General features: G+C 34.7%; 1 protein-coding gene across 3 annotated transcripts in view; it reads right to left on the bottom strand.

The window, feature by feature from the left end:
* The window catches only part of CDK17 (cyclin dependent kinase 17), a 92,134-nt gene that overhangs the window by 14,588 nt on the left and 56,980 nt on the right, over positions 1–20,566 (bottom strand). For all 3 annotated transcript variants that reach the window (XM_023509359.1, XM_003783336.3, XM_023509360.1), the window contains 7 exons: positions 17,562–17,695; positions 15,649–15,774; positions 6,135–6,191; positions 4,541–4,655; positions 3,445–3,539; positions 3,138–3,200; positions 311–434 (listed from right to left, as the gene is read on the bottom strand). In XM_023509359.1, coding sequence (XP_023365127.1) covers positions 311–434; positions 3,138–3,200; positions 3,445–3,539; positions 4,541–4,655; positions 6,135–6,191; positions 15,649–15,774; positions 17,562–17,695 — 714 coding nt within the window. The remainder of the gene's footprint in view (positions 1–310; positions 435–3,137; positions 3,201–3,444; positions 3,540–4,540; positions 4,656–6,134; positions 6,192–15,648; positions 15,775–17,561; positions 17,696–20,566) is intronic.

Below are 20,566 nucleotides of genomic sequence, written 5' to 3'. Positions count from 1 at the left end.
TAAATTTTAACACAGTTAAAAAGGGCAAATAATAGTTAGTATAATTTTAGTAATCTATTTTATCTTTAGAGACCCCTGAAAGGGTCTCCAGAGTGCTAGGGATCCATGGAGCTTTAAGAACCCGGGCCTTTTGTAATTGTTGCTAATAACCCACATAAATCATCTACCCAAGTTCTGTCAAATGTCTTATTCTGTTCACTACAGAGAAAATTTCCAAACCTACATAAAAGCAATGACACATTGTGACTACGGTTGTTCTTTTAAATTTAACCACTTGGAAGTATTTATAAATATCTAGTCCGTTCCATACCAAAATCTGCTAGCTTCAATTCTCCTTTTTCATTAATGAGGAGGTTCTGTGGCTTCAAGTCTCGATGCAATACCTTTCTTCTGTGGCAATATGCCAAACCGCGGAGAATTTGGTATAAAAACAGCTACAGAAACAAATAAATAAAAATTAGTCTTAATAATGAGACATACTCTGGTATAAGCATAAATTATGGTAAGCAGAAAAGCAACTGGCCTAGAACATGATTTTTATAAAAAAAGCAATAGGGTGGCGCCTGTGGTTCAGTGAGTTGAGCACCGGCCCCATATACTAAGGGTGGCAGGTTCAAACTGCAACAACAACAAAAAAATAGCCAGGCATTGTAGCTGGCGCCTATAGTCCCAGCTACTCAGGGGGCTGAGGCAAGAGAATCACCTAAGTCCAAGAGCTGAAGGTTGCTGTGAGCTATGATATCACAGCACTCTACCGAAGGTGACAAAGTGAGACTCTGTCTCTTAAAAAAAAAGCAATCACATCCTTAGATACAATGTCTTGTCCTTGGTTTCTGAATTTTCAGTTAATTGTTCTATTTGAAGCATTAGCATCTATGAAAATATTATAAATAATGTGAAACTTCATCCTAGCAGTAACAGTTCATTTGTTATAGAAAATGACTTAAACAGATTTCCATAAACTTAAAGGTCTATTAAAACTTAAGAGTTTGATTATAAAATTCTGGCAAAACAAATAACCACCCTCCCCTTTAAAAAAACCTGATCTTGGACAGTGTCTCTAAAATAAAGCATCAGAATTGGTGGTTTTATAGAAAGTTTGAGAAATCAAAGAGCATTTGCTGCATAGCTCTGGCAAATTACTTGTTATAAAAATAACCTAAACCAGCTTCTATCACCCACCTCCTGGGTACTTTAATTTCAGCACCTCCTACTCAGCCTTCAAACTCTGCTGTGATTCAGCAAGGGGCACTAGCACCAGAGGGCTCTGAATGACTCTGAAAATGCAACTCCTGTAAGCTAAGATACGGTTTCTGTTGTGGATTTTGGAGGAAAGAGGGTTATGAAACACAAGTTCAAGTACAGAGGATTCAGGAGTTTACCCTTAGTTTATCTGTTAGTGAGACACAAAGCCTCAGAACACTGAGGCTAAGCCAGGATGCTGGGCCAGAGAGATTCTCAGCAGCAGATTCTCTACAGTCTACATAATTATATTTTAAAAACTATGACATTACTATTTTAATATATGCCTGTTTCATTTTATGTTTGGAAATCATAAAGGCAATTTAAACAAATAAACAATAGAATGTTTCCAACTTAAACAAGCCATGTAGACCAGGGCTTTAAAGACAAATTTCTCAAACTGCTGTCAAATTATAATTAAGGGCCTTATTTTCTTTTCAAATTATTGTCCCTATAAAAACAGGAAAAACAAAACAAACACCACAATCAGGAAGATGTACAAATGGCACAATCCCTCACAAAACAAATGTAAAATGCAACAATCCTCATAGTGTTAGGCATGGAAATCCAGTTACAGCCGCATTCTAAAATTCTTAGCAGTGTGTTATCCATATGTTCTGAGCTGTCTTTTAGTAACAGAAACTGGCTCTCCTTTACATCCACCAAATTTACTATTTAAAAAAAACTGTAAGTTTAAAGTTACTATCCACAAAATTAGAAATGTCTCAAACATCCAGCTGAGACAGCCTATTTCCAGAAAAGGTTCATAAGCTATTGAGTAAGTTCGGTTAAATAAATCTTTGCTAAATTTGGAGTACACCAATCAGGTCAAAGAAACCTACTGCAAGAACACAACTCTGTCCAAGGTTTTTACTCAAGAGTTTTTGCTTTTCTAGCATTACTTGAATTAGATATTAGATAAACTATAGTAAGAAAACACATCAATTTTCTTACTTTTGCTCCTGACAGCATAGATTGGTATTTCCAGCATAGTGGTCACAATACCTGCATGTTCCTGGTGTGATGATTATTCATTAGATTACGCCCTAAAACGTTGTTGTTGTTTTTATTTCTTTCAAGACAGAGTCTCAGTCTGTCACCGTGGGTAGAGTGTCAAGGCTTCATTATAGCTCAACCTCAAACTCTCGGGCTCAAGTGATCCTCCTGCCTTAGCCTTCCAAGTAGCTAGAACCACAGAACTTGTCACAATGCCTGGCTAGTTTTTCTTTTTTAGTAGAGATGGGTCTTCTTGCTCTTGTACAGGCTGGTTTCAAACCCCTGAGCTCAGGCAATTCACCTGCCTCAGCCTCCCAGAGTGCTATGATTACAGGCATGAGCCGCTGCATCTGGCCTATTGTTGCTTTATATTTACTGTTAAATACTATTTTAAACATACAGTAGAACCTCTGTAAGTTGACCACCCCAGGGTCTATAGCAAACTGGTCAACATAAGGAACAGCCTAGTGTAGTGATATATACATGTGGTGCATGTCCAGTCTATGAAAATTAGGTCAACGTAAGAAGGTGGTCAACTATGGAGGTTCTTCTGTATTAGAAGTCTGCCATTTAAAAGATGCTTTTCGCAAAATGCATCCATCACTTGTATTTTTAAAGCAGAAGACAACTATAAATGTATTTTATATCTAGAATAATCAGTTGTAATGTGAACGGAAATGTTAAAATAGTGAAATGATTCTCCAAAAAGGTATGATCCTAAGAAAGCTGTAATATAGTGAACAGAAGTTCTAAGAAAAGACTGTATGTTCAGAGGACAATAACTTAGTTAAAATGCCAAACAAAAACCCTGAAGAATAGTTATGAGGCTGGTATATTTTATTAAGTAATCTAGTCCATCTATGTTTTAATCAAAATTAAAATAAAATACTAAAACATACCTTGACATTATGCATACTCATAATGTTTCCACAGTCATCCATGTACTGTTTTAGGTCTTTATCCTGAAAAAAACACAGCACTGTAGTATATGATATGTAGTTTTTAGAATGCACAGCTGCTAGAATGCATGGCTGATTCATTTAGAAGCATTTGATTTTAAAAAAGAAGTTGTTCAAGTAAAGACAGTGAATACACCACACACACAATTTAATTAAACACCAATAACTAAACAATACTGTCCCTGGGGCTGTCAAAAAGTCAAATTTTAACACTGAATTAAACACTGAGTTTTTATGAAATGCTTACCAGATACTCAAAGACCAGAGTCAAAGATTTGTCTGTGTGAACAATGTCGTGTAACGTTACTATATTCGCGTGTTTTAGATCCTTTAATAGTGAAACTGAAAAACAGAAAAGAAAACCAATTATTTAGTCTCTGGTAGCCAGTCTTTATCAAAATGTCAAGTAAGTTTAAAATACCAACTGATTGACTTTAAGATTCTCCTAAGTTTAAAATAAAAATCCACCAAGAGGATTTACAGCAAACTTTTAACAGAATCAATTTTTTCTTTTCATTTGAGGTTCTGGCTTTGATCTAATACTTATAACTGTCCCCACATAATACTCTCTATATCATCTTTTATTTATTTATTTATTTTTTGAGACAGAGCACAGTGGCATCACCACAGCTCACTGCAACCTTAAACTCCTAGGCTCAAGTGATTCTCCATCCTCAGCCTCCCAAGTATCTGGGCCTACAGGCACACATCATGTCGCCTGGCCAATTTTTTTCTATTTTGTGTAGAGATGGGCTCTTGCTCAGGTTAGTCTGGAACTCCTGAGCTCAAGGGACTGTCCTGCGTTGGCCTCTCAGGATGCTAGAATGACAGGTGTGAGCCTCTATGCCTGGCCTCTGCACCCTCTTCCATTTTTTTCTTAAGTCTTAACTTTTCCAGACTTCTGGGATTAATTTAGATACAAAGTGCAATGTACCTTTTTCCTCCCACATTACTAATCATTTGCTTCAAACTATTTTCTAGGTAATATATCCTTTCTTTATAAAATGTTATCATGCTATAAATATGTTTATACATATTCACTTATATTTGACTTAGGTAGCTGATTTCTAGTTACCATGTTCCCCCATATCAATATATAACACTTCCCTAAGTGAATATTTGTCTACGACAGTGATTTCTAATGACTTGGTAGTACCTCAGTATAAGCTATACAGTAATGTAATGTTCCTTTCTTTTGAAGATTTGGGTTTCAGAAATTAGCTTTTGAAAGGTCCAATTACATCTTTTAGTCATCTATTCTGTATCTCAATTCTTTTTACTTACACAAAATAAACTCTTATTCTGCAGCACTGGTTTTAAAACACTCTGTACAAGTACTCTACCTTCTCTTATAGCTGTGCAGGGCGCACCTTCTTCATGTTCCAGTCGGATCTCCTTTAATGCCACCAAATTCTCTGTCAATTTACTTCTTCCTTTATATACTGTCGCATATGTACCCTATAAAACATATTTTTAAAGACACATCAAAAGTATCATGAGAACAAAAAAAAAAAAAAGGAAAAACAAAAAAAATTAAAAAGGAAAAACAAGTATCATGAGAGTCTATCAAATACCATCTGTATGACAAAGAGCTCTGACTGAATTTCTAACTTCTAAGCATATTTTAAATTCCATCTTGCAAAGACAAATCAACAACAACGCTCTGTCTTGGTTTTTCTTACAGAAAGGAAACTTCCAATTCCTATGCACAGCTTCCATACTGTTACAACACTACAGAGTGCCTCAAAAGTACGAAAACACATAATTTACTGTTTGTACTTTATTAACAGATTATCAGATTAAAAACTGGATTAATAATTTTGGAATAAAAGCACTCAAAAGTGCTTTACCTGCAGTGGCGTACGGTGATTGAAGGATTCTAATTGAGCATAATAATTAAAAATATAATTAACAGATTATTAAATCATAAAAATTTTACCTATGTTTCCAGACTTTTCAAATTTTTGTACAATAACTCTCTTTTAAAAAATAAATGTATTGTACAGAATATATTAAATTATTGTGTATACCTCAAACTCCTTTAAGGCTTCCCTATTAACTATATTATTTTTTTTTGCCCTTTCTTACTCTGGGAGGTAGGCCATTTCTAAATTAGTAGTACTAGTAGAAAGTCAAAAAAGAAATGAGGTCTTAAGAATTTCTTTAACCTTCAATGAAACTGTTTTTGTTTTTTGTTTTGAGACAGACTCTTACTATGTCACCCTCTGTAGAGTGCCGTAATGTCACAACTCACAGCAACCTCCAACTCTTGGGCTTAAGCAATTCTCTTGCCTTAGCCTCCTGAGAAGGTGGAACTACAGGTGCCCACCACGACGCCCGGCTATTTTTTTGTTGCAGTCCAGCCAGAATTGGGTTTGAACCCGCCACTCTAGGTATATTGGGCCGGTGCCTTATGCACTGAGCCACAGGTGCCTCCCAATGAAAGTGTTTTTATCTTTAAAGACAGTGTTTTGATTTTTCACGGGTTGAACTCACACAATTTCCGGTATGACAACACAGACACACACCACCAGGAGGCTGACCACAACTGCATGGCTGCCCATTTTGTTACCAAGAAAGCACAATACCTTGTGCTTTAATAAAAGATTACAAGGCTATAACACAAGGCTCATTTCTTTTTTTCTTTTTTGCAGTTTTTGGCCAGGCACCTCTGGTATATGGGGCCTGGCACCCTACTCCTTTCAGCCACAGGCACTGCCCAGTGCTTGTTTCTTCTTAAACTGATGGGATCATTTTAAAGACTGAAGGATTTTAGCCTTTCTAACTTTTCTGTGGCCTTTTCAGAACAAGTATATAATCGGGGAGATAACTGTGTTTACATTTTCACCCCTGGTGCATAAAAACTGTGAACTAAGAGAGTTTAGATGATGAACAAAGGAAGGGAGTCTTACATTTTTGAACTAAGAGTTTACTTACCTCTCCCAGCTTTTCCAATTTGATGTAGGTTTCCATTTTTCCAAACCCAATTTCTGACTGAAAGTAAACAATTATAAATTTAGTATTTATTCTTAAAATTAAAATTCATCTCTTCCTCAAATTCTACAACTCTCCTACACTAAAAAGTTTCTAACAATAGACAAATCTAATCATAATCAAATTGTTGGTATCTGTGAAGTCTTAAAATATACCCGATGTTGAAACAGTCCTAAGTTCAAAAATATCAAAGTTCACAATTAAAACTGTCAAGGCCAAGACTATTCTTAAAATTGCTTTCTAGCACTCTTTTGTAGATAGCAGAAAAAGTAATAATCTAAAGAATGATTTGCTTCATGCCTACGCTTACAATGGTGCAATGCCTTTAAATAAAAAGGTAGTGAAAGGAAATAATGTTCTCTTTTTATACATAATTTCAATTCTGAAAGGTGTAAAAATTATGCTGGATGATTAGGTACTGAGTTTTAGTCAAACTGTATAGCTCCAAAGATGCAATTTTTCTGGAGCTGTTAAATAAAATTAAAATGGTCCTTGATGATTAGACCTGACATCACTCCCCATTTTGGACAATAGGATAAACTGTCCAAAGCCAAACGGCCAAAAGTAGCAGAGGCCCTTCAAAAGAACTGTTTTTATCCTTTTGTTACAACGGTATATATCATGTTAAGAACCATGTGGAAATTGCACATCCAGTCATACTGAACTCAATTTTGGTAAACTAATTAAAACTTTGGTGACAGGTATTACTACATGTCTAAAAAATGTTTTCTTTTTGTATTTTTTATGACTTCTTTCTATATATGGTACTTTTCATAAAAACATTAAATTTAAAAACTGAAGTTTTAGAACCACCATATACCATTCATCCATGTATTGTCTTATATACGACTTGGTATTGACTTTGTTTTCTATTAATAACTATGCAGAATAATGAAGTAAAACTGTCACAGATCATATTTTCCGAATACAAGTGATATTTTTAATTTCACTACGGAAAATGTGACAAAACTCAGCCCACTGTCGGGTATACGATAGCCTGATCCTGAATATCTTTCAACTTACATATGTTCTGTATCACTCACTTACATACAACCTAAAATAATTTACTTTAAAACCAGGCTAACTGCCAAGATCACAGAAATTGATAGCTGTCAATTTCTTAGACCTATCTCTGGAATTCAGGTGCTTAAATTCACAAATATGGAACGACTGCATTTTTGTCATAAATGTCAAGATTTGTTACCATCTTTTATGGGTGAAAAAGCATTATATGAGAATAAATGGAAACTAATATGAACAAAACAATGGATGTCCCTGAAAAAAATATTTAAAATGTCATCATCTATAACAATGAGAACATGGGAAAATATGACAGTACTTTTTCTTCTTAGGAGTAGGGAAACTTTCTTATTCATCATTTTATCTTAAACAAATGAATACTAATATGCCCTGAAAACATCAAATACACCTCCGTCTAATGGTGACTATGACAAATGTTGAGGTGTCCTTTAAAGATTATGTGATTGGGCTACAAATTAAAGATTGTAAAGACAGGCTTGGCGCCTGTAGCTCAGCAGCTAGGATGCCAGCCACATGCACCATGGCTGGCGAGTTCAAACCTGGCCTGGGCCTGCCAAACAACAATGGCAACTGCAATAACAACAAAAATAGCCGGGTGTTGTGGCAGGTGACTACAGTCCCAGCTATCTGGGAGGCTGAGGCAAGAGAATCACTTAAGCCCAAGAGTTGGAGGTTGCTGTGAGCTGTGATGCCGTAGCACTCAACTAAGGGTGACATACTAAGACTCTGTCTCAAAAAAATAAAAATAAAAAAAAAGACTGTAAAGACAAATGTTTTGGACATTACTATGTATCTTATTAAGCAGTTAAGGAATAAACTATGATATCCACCTAAAATTTAATTTCACAAAGAGTCACTCTTGAGAGAACGAAATTTAGTGACATCATTAGAATAAGCTGAAAGCCTGTTTTTAATAAAGGAAAGGAAATACTGCATCATAATTTAAATTTGAATAATTAGCCTATAAAATAAACAGCACTATGAATTCCACTCACGCAGACAGGCAGACAATTCAGACAAAGCCACAGTTACAGAAGTGAATCATCTGTCAGATCCTAATTCAAAGAGTAAATAAACCATACCTACCCCACCTCCTATTTTTAACAATTTCCAGCTTTGAGGATTTACTGATTACATCCAAAGAATACTTAATCTATAAATGAAATTTTTAGAAAATTTTGCTTGCATTTTTATCTGCTGAACATGACAAGGTTAACAATAGATATAATGACTGGCTCGTTGACAGGCTCTCCTACAGAAATTATTCAGAGGACAGAGGACAAAGCTCATTTATTCCACATTTACCCAGCACAATGCTAGGTGCTAAGGATCTGGTGAAGAAGAGAGACCTGATTTCTGCTTCATGAGTTCATAATCTAGACTGAGTTCCACCCTGGATTCTCTTAGGAATATTTTAAAAGTTTAAGTTTCATAAAGAAACAGAAATAATACCTAAAGAAATGACACAGTATGCTTTATGTTTCAATACAATATAAAAACTCCCTTAATTCTACTTTCTAGACAAATTAAGGTAACTTTTTGATACTTCATTGTTAAAGGAAAATACTTCCCATTTGGAAGTCCCAAGCAAATTCTTGTTCAGATGAATCTTCCACCATAAGCATGTGAAAATTTAGAACATACAGTATATGCATATGATAAGTTATAACAATCTCCCTCAGTTCAGTATAACATATAAGTAACACCAAGCATTATGGGAAATTTTACATTAACTTTGGATCTAGCAACATAATTATGTTGGAAAGATTTTAACATGCTGGAGATGCTATTCTAATTCAGCTTCGAAGCAAATGAAATATATCCCTTATCCACCGGGATATATTCTAAGACCCTGAGCGGATGCTTGAAACACAGATAGCACAGAACCCTGCATACCATGAGTTTCCCTACACATATATACCCAGGATCAAGTATAATTTACAAATTAAGCATAGTAAAAGGTTAACAATAATTAATTAAAAAATAGAACCATTATATGTACATGTATCTATTGCATAATATAAGTTATATAAACTATGGTCTTTCTCTCAAAATATCTTATTGTACTATATTTACCAATTTGCAGACTACAGTAGTGGGTGACTAAAGCCATGGAAAGCAAAACCACAAATAAGAGGGGACTCTTGTATGTGCCAAGGCACCGTTGGTGCCACTTTAAGAGGAAGTATATAAATAAGAAATAGTGGGGTCAGAGGAAGGCTTTTCTAAATACAGTAGAGTATCTATCCGTAAGTTGACCACCAACGGGACCCTATCAAACCTATGTTGATACAGAGGTGGTCAGCATAAGGAACTAGGCCCACTGTACTGAGATGCACACGTGATGCCTGTCTGGTCTATGAAAACTGGGTCAACTTAAGGAGTGATCAATGTAGGGAGGTGGTCAACTATGAGGTTCCACTAAACCTACTTCCCTCCCTGTGAGAATTACTTAGATAGAAATGTTTTATCCCCTAGACATAGGGGCGTGTGTGTGTGTGGGGGGGAACAGGAAGAATATTCTACTCAGTCATTTTGTCTGTCTCACAAAAATAGCTATTACCACCATCATGGTATCACCACAGTTCTATACATAACATGCCTAAGGTAAATTGTGTGGGACCTTAAACCTCACCACTTCCACATCCCATAATATAGCTGTAATTTCTAAGAGACATCAAGACTTGGTATTGTATTTTCTTACCTACTCTTAGAAACAAGAAAAAGCTACATATGATCTACACTGGTAGAGCCAGGAATGAGAAATCCAGACTGTTTCAGAAGCAGTAGAGCCTTAAAATGTAGGTGACCTATAGCTTTAACATAATAAGGCAAATTCTGATATATAAATGACTTTCATTCTAATGAAGCAGAACTTAAGAGTCTCACGAAAGTGCCACCGGTATACCATCCTTGTAAGTGTGACCAAACTCTGATGAATCCTGACTTATCAGCATACAGTCTTTCTCATTAGTCTAATATTTAACTAAGTACATTAAGAGTTAGAATATTTCATTTCTTATTAACCATAACGAAATATTAAATAGCACCAACCCAATAACTAACCTTTTTAACAAGAGTTATGATGACTAAATGTAATGTGATAGCCTGGATGACATCCTGGGACAGAAAAATGACTTTAGTAAAAAACTACTAAAATCTGAAAATGGCACGGAATTTAGTAAATAGTAATATACTGATGTTGTTTCCTCAGCTGACAAATGTATAAAATATTAACCATAGGGGTAGAATTAGGTGTGTGGTATATAGAAACCATATCCTTTTTGTATTTTTTCTGTAAATCTAAAACTAAAATTAAAAGTTTACTTAAATAAAAACTCAATGGGAAAGACTATGTTAAGAAAGGGAGACTGAATATACGTGAGTCTATAACGGATATTCTAAGCATCCTGAAAAGACGGAATACAACAACTCCTCAAGATTAAATGAGGGAGAAAAAAACTGTGACTCACACCTATAATCCTAGCCCTCTGTGAGGCTGAGGTGGGGGATCCCTTGAGCTCAGGAGTTTAAGACCAGCCTCAGTAAGAAGGAGACCCTGTCTCTACTGAAAATAGAAATAATTAGTTGGGCACTAAGGCAGGCTCCTGTAGTCCCAGCTACTTAAGAGGCTGAGGCAGGAGGATCGCATGAGCACTTGAACCCAGGAATTTGAGTTTGCTGTGAGCTGGGCTGATAGTGCAGCACTCTAACCTGGGCAGCAAAGTCAGACTCTGTCTAAAAAAAGAATGAGTACAGGTACAGAATGATGTAGGTATATTTACATGTTTACAATTTAGAAAATGAGGAAGTTTCTGGTTAATGGTCCCTCTCTTTTTTTTATTATGTAAGAAGACAGATCATCTGTTTAGAGTGAGAGAGGAAGAGTTAATCAGAGAAAGACGGTGGGGTAGACAGGCAACATGTGGGTTCACTGGAGGTTGATGGTCATGGACAGCAGACCCAGTCAGCCTTGTCGTCTGACTTTCTCCGGCAAAAATGAATTCTGTGGCTTGTTTCTTAATTCCCACTCAACCACGTGTTGCATGTTATATGTACCACTCTACTTACATGTTGTCATTAGAAAATATGAAAAACAAATATACTGAAAGTTTTATACTTTCTAAGACAAGGCTAACTTTCACATTTTACCTTGAAAATGTATTTATTTTTTAGATAAGGGATATACACATATTATAAAACATGAACAAAAACACGAACTCTAACCCATGTGAGAAATGTTTTTCTCTATCTGACAATGTGAATGTTACTTTCTTTGCATCATTAGTACTATTATTGTTTCATATTTCGTTGCAGCAATCGTCTGATTTCTTTTCTGAATGTATTTATCTTCTTTCGTTCTTTATGAGGTTTTTGTTCTCGGTCCTTATGTTAAATATTGTTATTGTCATTACATTGAGCCTTTTTAATTCTGTGAAGGCAAAAGTGGAAACCTAATATGCACGTGTATAAGTAAGAAAAATAAAATAAATTAAAAAATCTTTTTCGTTTCACGCCTCTTTTCCCTCCATCCCTAATCTTTACCTTCCCCTTCATATATAAACCTAGGGTTCAGATTTCTATATGGAAAAACTGACCTCCTTGAAAAAAAGTGCTAGGTTTACAAAGGAATATATCATCTATAGAAATATGAACTCTCACACATGCAAAAAAATGAGCATTTTCCCCACCCTTTCCATCCATCTCTAACATTTATGTGCCCACCTCCAATGCCTCATGTTCAAATATAAACCTGGGGTACAGATTGTCCTGGGTTGTGTTCTTTTTTTTTTGAGACAGAACTTGCTTTGTCACCCTGGCTAGAGGCAGGGTGGCATAATTATGTAGCATAATCATAGCTCACAGCAACCTCAAACTCCTGGGTTCAGGCAATTTTCATGCTTTAGCCTCCCGAGTAGCCAGGACTACATGTGTGAGCCACCACCATACCCAGCTAATTTTTTCCATTTTTTTGTAGAGATGAGGGATCTCAGTTTGCTCAGGCTGGTCTCAAACTCCCAAGCTCAAGCAATCTTCCCTCCTTGGCCTCCTAGAGTGTTAGGATTGTAGGTGTGAACCACCATATCTGGCCTTTCATTTTGAATAATAGTTTTGTAATATATTTTTAAAATATGCCTTAGTAACAAGGTAGATGAATAATGAAAGTGATTTTTTTTTAAGACAGAGTCTCACTAAGTCACCCTTAGTAAAGTACCATTATATCATAACTCACAGCAACCTCAAACTCTTAGACTTAAGGGATTCTCTTGCCTCAGTCTCCCAAGTAACTATAGGCACCTACCACAACACCTAGATATTTTTTGTTGCAGTTGTCATTATGAGTTAGCTGGCCCGGGTTGGGTTCAAACTTGCCAACTTTGGTGTATGTGCCTGGCACCATAACCACTGTGCTACAGTTGCTGAGCCCAAAGAGATGTATCGATAGGAACCAAAACCCAGCTAGGGGATGAATCTGAAATCTATAAGCCATTTCAGAATCAAAAAACAAGAGAGATGGGTAGGAACCATGAACCACAATAAAAACTCCAATCACTTTTCATAGAGGACACTGTTTTGCTTAATTTCACACAGACTGCAAAACAGTTCTTAAATGATAGGTTTAAGAATCACATGGTGATTAAATAACACTTTTACTTCCAATGGAACATAGATAATTTTAAAATTTATCCTAAGTACCAATCTTGGCTAAAACTTGATAGCTGAAGAACATTTTTGACTAGACACAATCAAATGACAAAGTTATTCCAATAAAAATGTCTTAAGCAGTGATGTAAAATTATGATCATAAACCTATGTCAAAATCAAATTTGTGTCACACTTTTACCACATTATATATTGGTGAATGTCAACTAACAATGTGCTCATAGTGTATATGGCTTGAAATTTACTTTGAAATTATTACACCATATAATGGGAACAAAGACTACCACAAAATGTGATCAGTTTAAATAACTAAATAAGTAGCTATTGTATGATTTTATATGCAACATGGTAAAAGAAAATTAAAATATTTTATTATTGCTATGTTAATGGTATTTCTATTTAATTACAGAATAGAAGCTGGGAGAAACTCGAAAGGCAATCTTTAAAAGTTATTCAATTTTTAAAACTGTCTAAACAAAACAGAATTTTTTGGTAAACAGTGATAAAAAAAATTCCATGGAGATAAATAACCACTAGCAGTCCAGGAATCATCATCAACTTCTCCTTCCTCAGAAACAAAGCCCAACCGCGTATCCGATTCTGTTTTATGTCTACAGAGTCCCTGTGATCTATGGTCTACTTCAGTATTCATATGATGGCCACATTATCCCTAATTCCACTAAACTCCTACCTGCCTCTAATCTTCTTCTCCCTCTAATTCACTGTTTATACTTTTCCTGAAGCCATTGCTATGAAACAAAAATGCAATCATGTCAACCTTTGTTTAAATAAGTATCTTTGATGTTCTCTCATTACCTAAGAATGAAGTCCAGACTCCTTGGCCTGACATCTTAAGGCTTCAGATGTCATTCTGGGCCCATCCTGTTCTTTCAAGCTCTGTTTTTCATATTATTCTGTATTTACCCTTCATATTAAGTTCTGATTTCCCCAACATAATATATACATTCATACATCTTGATTTTAGCACATGGACTTTTCCTCTGCTTACAACAGTGTTCATTCATTGACCATTTTCAAACTTACAAATTCCTTCTCATCCTTCTAGGGCAAGTTCATGTATTACCTCCTTTGTATGCTTGTGATCTACAAAGACATTTTACTTCCTGCCTCTGTTATTGTCCCACAGCACGTTATATGAATCTCTACTATAGAACAATATATGGTCATCCAAAAGAGAGCCTCACATATACTATATGACCTGATGTCAAAGGTGATACCCTAAGAGGGGAAACTGTCCTTTTGATAAACAACGCTGGGTCAATTGCAACATACTGGAGGAGATATTTGCAAGGCATATAACTGACAAAAATCCATTATACATAACATATAAAGAATTTCTGTAAGCCAAAAAGTAAAAGGCAGAAAACCCAATAGAAAAAGAGCAACAGACTGGGGTTGTTAACTCACCAAAGAGGCTATCTAAATGAATGTGAAACATGTAAAAAGATGTTCAACTTAGTCATCAGAGAAATGCAGAATAAAACTACAATGAGAGACCACTGCCTCCTCACCAGAATAATTTTTAAAAGATAGTTATCAAAAATTTGCAAAAACAGTTACCAGAACTATTACATACTAGTGATGAAAGTATAAATTGATACAACCACTTTGGAAAACTGTTTCAACAGTGCCTAGGAAAGCTAAACATATGCATACAATGATTCTACAGTTCCACTCGCAAGTATGCACGCAACAGAAATGCTTACATAAGGCAATCAAAAAACAGGCATAGGAATGTGATAGAAGCACTACTTGGTAATAGTCAAAACTGAAACAATCAGAATGCTCAGTAACAGGAGAACAGATAGAGGACAGTACTTTTTCATAAACGAAATATCATGCAACAGTGAAAATAAATAAATTAATTAATTCTAACTGATGAAACTTAACAGTTTCAACACTTTCAAGTTTCATTAACGGTTTTGTTATTGCAAACATAACAATGAGCAAAAGAAGCCAACCACAAAAATACGACATACTGTATACTTCCATCCATACTGGAATACGTCTTGTATAATATATAAAGTCTATGTAAACAGAAAGGTCAACTCATTTGTAGAAAATATACTTTAATATATTTTAAAAATAAGAATACATAGTGAGCAAAGATTTAAAAAAGGCCCAGATGTTAAAACATAGTATAAAACAATATGATCGTAACAGCGTGACACACCTGGTTAAAACTAACGTTTACCATTAGAAGGCAAGATTATGGCTACAGTTGAGGAAGTAGGGAGTATTAAATGATGCGAAAGGGAACAGTAGAGGGTTTCTGGGATTATGAAATTTTCTTTTATTAATCTAGGCACAGATTATACAGGTCTGTTAACATTGCAAAAATTCACTGAGCTGTACAATCATGGTTTGTGTACTCTGTATATCTAATATATATCCACATATATGTTTATACATCTAGTACACACTTACTAGATATATAAATATCCATTATACATCTAGCATACATCAATCATTTACCAAAATAAAAACATAACTTCGCTTAAAATAAAATCTATATTTGAAATATAATCCTATTTTAGTAAGCATCCTATTGGATGCATCTTAAGGATCCCAATAAACCCTGAAGAATGAAAAATGATAAGGGCAATATAATCAAAACTATCTAAATATAAAAATGAAAATTAAATATAAAAATTACTTTAAAATGTTTACACCTCAAAAAAATCAAAAAAGAAGATTCTGATAGGGGAGACATAGTAGACCAAAAACTTACTAAGGAAGCTCTACGAGACCTTCGACTCATTGGTTGATCAAATGGTGGGCTGTTTATCTGCAATTTTTCAAGATAACCATCAGGTATTCTGATATCTGCAGGCAGTGATAACCTCTTATTCAAATCCTTAAAAGGAAAAAAAGGGGGTAATCAACAATAGAAAAGACAAGAGCTTTTGACTTTTGAATTCACAGGCTCTAATATATATTTCTTAGTGATAAGTAACACTAAAGTTTTATTGCAGTTGCAAAGTTACCTACATTGACTATATATAATGTACTCAAGACAAAAAATATTATTTACTGGAAGCAAAGGTGATACAGTGAGGTTTTACGGAAATGGTACTTTGCAAACCTAGTTATTTCTGAGTCCTTTCATTGATAAATTCAACTTCAAATTTACTTTGAAATTATTATACCATATAATAGGAACAAATACTACTACACAATGTCATCAGTTTAAATAACTAAACAAGTAACTATTGTATGATTTTATCTGCAACATGGTAAAAGAGAATTAAAATATTATTGCTATGTTAGTGGTATTTCTATTTGATTATAGAATATGAGCTGGGAGAAACTTGAAAGGCAATCTTGCCTCTATGATCATATCAAGAAATATAAATCCTACACAAGGAAATCCCTCCTATTCATAATAGAAACCAAACCATGAAACTCAATAGAGATGTATAGAAACTGTATGAAATATTTACTCACAGATATAAGACTGAGTCCTCCCCATATTACCTTTATAATTTATGTCACCATAATCAAATCCCAATAAGATTATTTTGAAACAAAATAAAATGCCTAAAGTTTATTTGGAAGAATAAACAGAAAAAAGTGTCCCAAAATATTCTAAAATAAATAAGAGCATATGTATACATGGGACAGGGAAAATGGAAGTTTTTCCAAATATTAAAATAAACTATAAAAAAACAAAATCAAGAGTGTGTCACCTTAAAACAAATTATAGCTCAGGGAAGAATGAGAAAATCCAGATACAAGCCCTATGCTAAATAAAACTTTTAAATATATGATAAAGAAAACCATTTATATATATATTGAAATAAATAAATATTTTTATTTTTATGATATAATTTAGCTATAAAAATAGATCATGCTGATTTCAAGAGTTGAAAAATGGTAATTTATCATGCAGAAGACTGATTATTATTTTCCTTAACCGATTCAAAAGAATCTTTTAATAATAAAATATAATCAACCAACAGGACAGATACACTGGTCATCATCTCAACAGCACTAAAAAACACCGGTGGCTTTTATTTTAAATTTTATTTTTTTGCAGGAAACTATTTTAATGTACACTATGTATTGAAATAACAGTTACAATCAACTTCTATCCTCAAGGTTGTAACACACTATTGACAAAGAAAAGGAAATGAATCCTTTATTCTTTTACATGGAGAAGTAATTCATATGTGCTACAAATATTAGTAGATATAATGAACCACAAAAGAAAGGATACCCATCTTTATAACATAAGGAAAAAAAGCTAGTGCTATTTTATTTATACTTCTTAAAATTTAAAGTAAAATATATATAAAATATAAAGCACCCAGATGAAGCTCAGAAATATAATGAAAATCGTATTTCTGAAGACTTCTGCGGATGTATCATTCTTAAATTTTTAAAAATTCATTTCTCACTAATAGAGGGCCTTAAATAATTTTTCATAGAATTCAAACAAGTATAATTAATGTATACCTGCCTTGGGAAAGTAATTAGAAAAGAGGAAATATTCAAAACTACAACTCACTGATCTAACTCTCTTGCAAGTGTCATCTGCCTTCACGTCAATGTCCAACAGGCATTAACTCTGTGTGTTGTATGTGTTTACTCATCTACACAAACACATGTACGTAAGTATGTGTGTATATTTTAGATGGTTACCTCCATTGAGATCCGTCTATGTATGCGATTTCTGAGACAAACACCTGTAGGTGACTGGACTTCATCAGATGATGTTCCAGAAGCTTGGTCACTCTCACCGTCTGATCCCATTTTTAGATTTTCATGAACAATATCTACATCAGAAAATGAGACATTATTTACTTTAAAAGAGATATATTATTTCCTACTATATCATATTATTATCACTATAGGTAAAATGTAGACAGCCAACATGTAAAAATCACAACATAAAACATCTTTTACATCCCAAGAACCATAGGTGTACAGTTAATACATCAAAATGTAACTAAAATGTCTTAAAATAGTAGAGTAAGAAATCCTTTTACAGTTTTAAATCATGAAAAATAATGGAAAAAATAGCATTAAAGACGTAATTAAGAATTGAACATAAGTGCTGGTTGCATATATAATTTATAATTGAGGTATTTCTCATCTATACCAATTTTGTTAAGTGTTCTCATCATAGAAGGGTGCTAAATTTTGTCAAATGCTTTTTTTGCATCTATTGAAAGGATCACATGCTCTTTGTTTTTGCATCTACTGATACTCTGAAATTAAAAATAAATTTAAAAATAAAAATTAAAGGGCAGTGCCTGTGGCTCAGTGAGTAGGGTGCCGGCCCCATATACCTAGGGTGGTGGGCTCAAACCCGGCCCCAGCTAAACTGCAACAAAAAATAGCCAGGTGTTGTGGTGGGCGTCTGTAGTCCCAGCTACTTAGGGAGCTGAGGCAAGAGAATTGCCTAAAGCCCAACAGCTGGAGGTTGCTGTGAGCTGTGATGCCATAGCACTCTACCGAGGGCAACAAAGTGAGACTCCATCTCTAAAAAAATAAATAAATAAAAATTAAAAAGGAATTGAACAAGATTATAGACTGGAAATAGTATTTAAGAAATCATTATCTATTTTCTAGATCTAAAAACTTGAGACTTGCAAGGTAAATGACTTTCAACAGGTCACAAAACTAGAGGCAAAGCTGGGACAGAAACCCAGCCTTTTGCCTCTTACTTAAGTATTCATTCCACTAAATACGTGCCACTGAGTCTACAGCAAATGAAATTAGTTCTTTGAATATTATTTGTAAAACTTTTTAAAGCTGCTAATATAGCTTCTCCTTTGTCCCCAGGGTTAAAAATAAAACAATTCAAAAGTAATTCACTGAATACTTTGCACCAGAACTTCAAATACAAGTTTATGACCTCCAAAAGTTCAAAAATCTGTTGGGAGCATATTACAATGCAAGCTGGGTTGCTGTATGTGTTTAATAGAGTTAAACAAACTTATATAGTCATATTCCTGCTTATATGCTTGCATTTATCATTCTCTAGTTCATCTAGCAAAAGTAGCCCACTAGAAACAAATGCTAGATCTAGAACTCACCTCTTGACACTATTACTCTCTGTATAATTATTTGTTTCCCCCAAAGCATCGTGCTGTTTAAAATAAATAAGAGCATATGTATCCACGGCAGATTACTGCAGTGCTTTAACACTGGTTAGAGATGCCTTTCCCCATTTTATTACCCATCTGGCAAACTTAGGCTCACTCTTCAAAAGAGTGCTCAGGTGTCATCCCTTAGTGAAGTCTTTTCTAATCTCAGACAGAGCTGACTACTGTGCCCTCCTGCACTGAAGAACATTGTTTTGGCTCACAAAACAGGGCAGGATTTGGTTTACTCACTTTCATATTCTGAGAACTTAACAAACTGCCTGAGTTTAGAAGGTGCTGGATAAATAGTCAAATGAGTTGAATATTGACTAAAAATCAAGAAACATACCAGATAACTGGACTTCATTTTCAAATGAAATATATTCAATGTTTAAGACAACTGAAAACGGTTATTTTCTAAGTATAAATTTAAACTTTTTTTTTTGAGACAGAGTCTCACTCTGTCGCCCAGGGTAGAGAGTCATGGCATCATCGTAGCTCACAGCAAAGCTCAAGCTCCTAGGCTCAAGAGATCCTCTTGTTTCAGCTTTCCTACTTTTAGTAGAGATGGAGTCTCCATCTTGCTTAAGCTGGTCTCCAACTCCTGAGCTCAAGCAAACCACTTGCCTTGGCCTCCCAGGGTGCTAAGTATTATAGGTATGAGCTACTGCACCCAGCCAGTATAAATTTAAACTTTTAACAAACAATATTTAGTGATAAAAATATGAGAATTGTTGGGTGGCGCCTGTGGCTCAAAGGAGTAGAGCGCTGGCCTCATATGCCAGAGGTGGCGTGTTCAAACCCAGCCCTAGCCAAAAACTACCAAAAAATATATATATACTACATATGAATATATATGAGAGGATTGTTTAGATTAAGAAAAAGTTGAACTCAAGGGTCTAATATCAAATCAATCTTAGAATTCACCTTATTTCTATAGTTTTGTCTTGGTAATTCAATATTGAGAAAACTCCAATTCATATTTGTAAGCAGTTGCAAATGGTAATGGTTTTTTAACAGTTCAGTATGTAACTTTAGAATATACTTCAATTAAGCAGAGATTACTGGAGAAATTTTATGTTGAGATCCAAAGATCTGAAGAAAAAATGAACTTTGTAGCAAAAGTGAATGTACTGGTGATTGATACCTAACCTGTTAAAATTCGGTATCTAACACATAGGAGATCACATATTCTTTTCTGTCAAACTTAAAATGTTAAAGGATACTTTAACCATGTATTCCATTTCTAATAAAATCTGAATTATCTCCCTTCCTCAAGGAAATGTCAACTAAAATATAATACCTGAGTATGTACAGCTTAGTGTGCAGGAATGTCTGGGTAAGACCCAGGAAGCAGAAGCAGAAGAGCACTGAACATCCAAAGCTGTTATGCACAAACTGACTTTGTCACTATCTTGGGACAGGCTGCTGGTTTTGATTAAGAGGGTCCTATGGCTTAATGGCCACAATGGGGATAAAAGACGAAGTTCTAGGCATGTGAATTGCAAGAGACATTCCCACAAAAAGGCCCAACTCTCAAAAGTGCTAAACCATTGA

Source organism: Otolemur garnettii, unplaced genomic scaffold (genome assembly GCF_000181295.1).
Source record: "Otolemur garnettii isolate 467f Iridium unplaced genomic scaffold, OtoGar3 scaffold00007, whole genome shotgun sequence".
NCBI classification, from domain to species: Eukaryota; Metazoa; Chordata; class Mammalia; order Primates; family Galagidae; genus Otolemur; species Otolemur garnettii.
The sequence above is the reverse complement of the archived record's forward strand: the minus strand, read 5'-3'. Positions and strand labels throughout refer to the sequence as shown.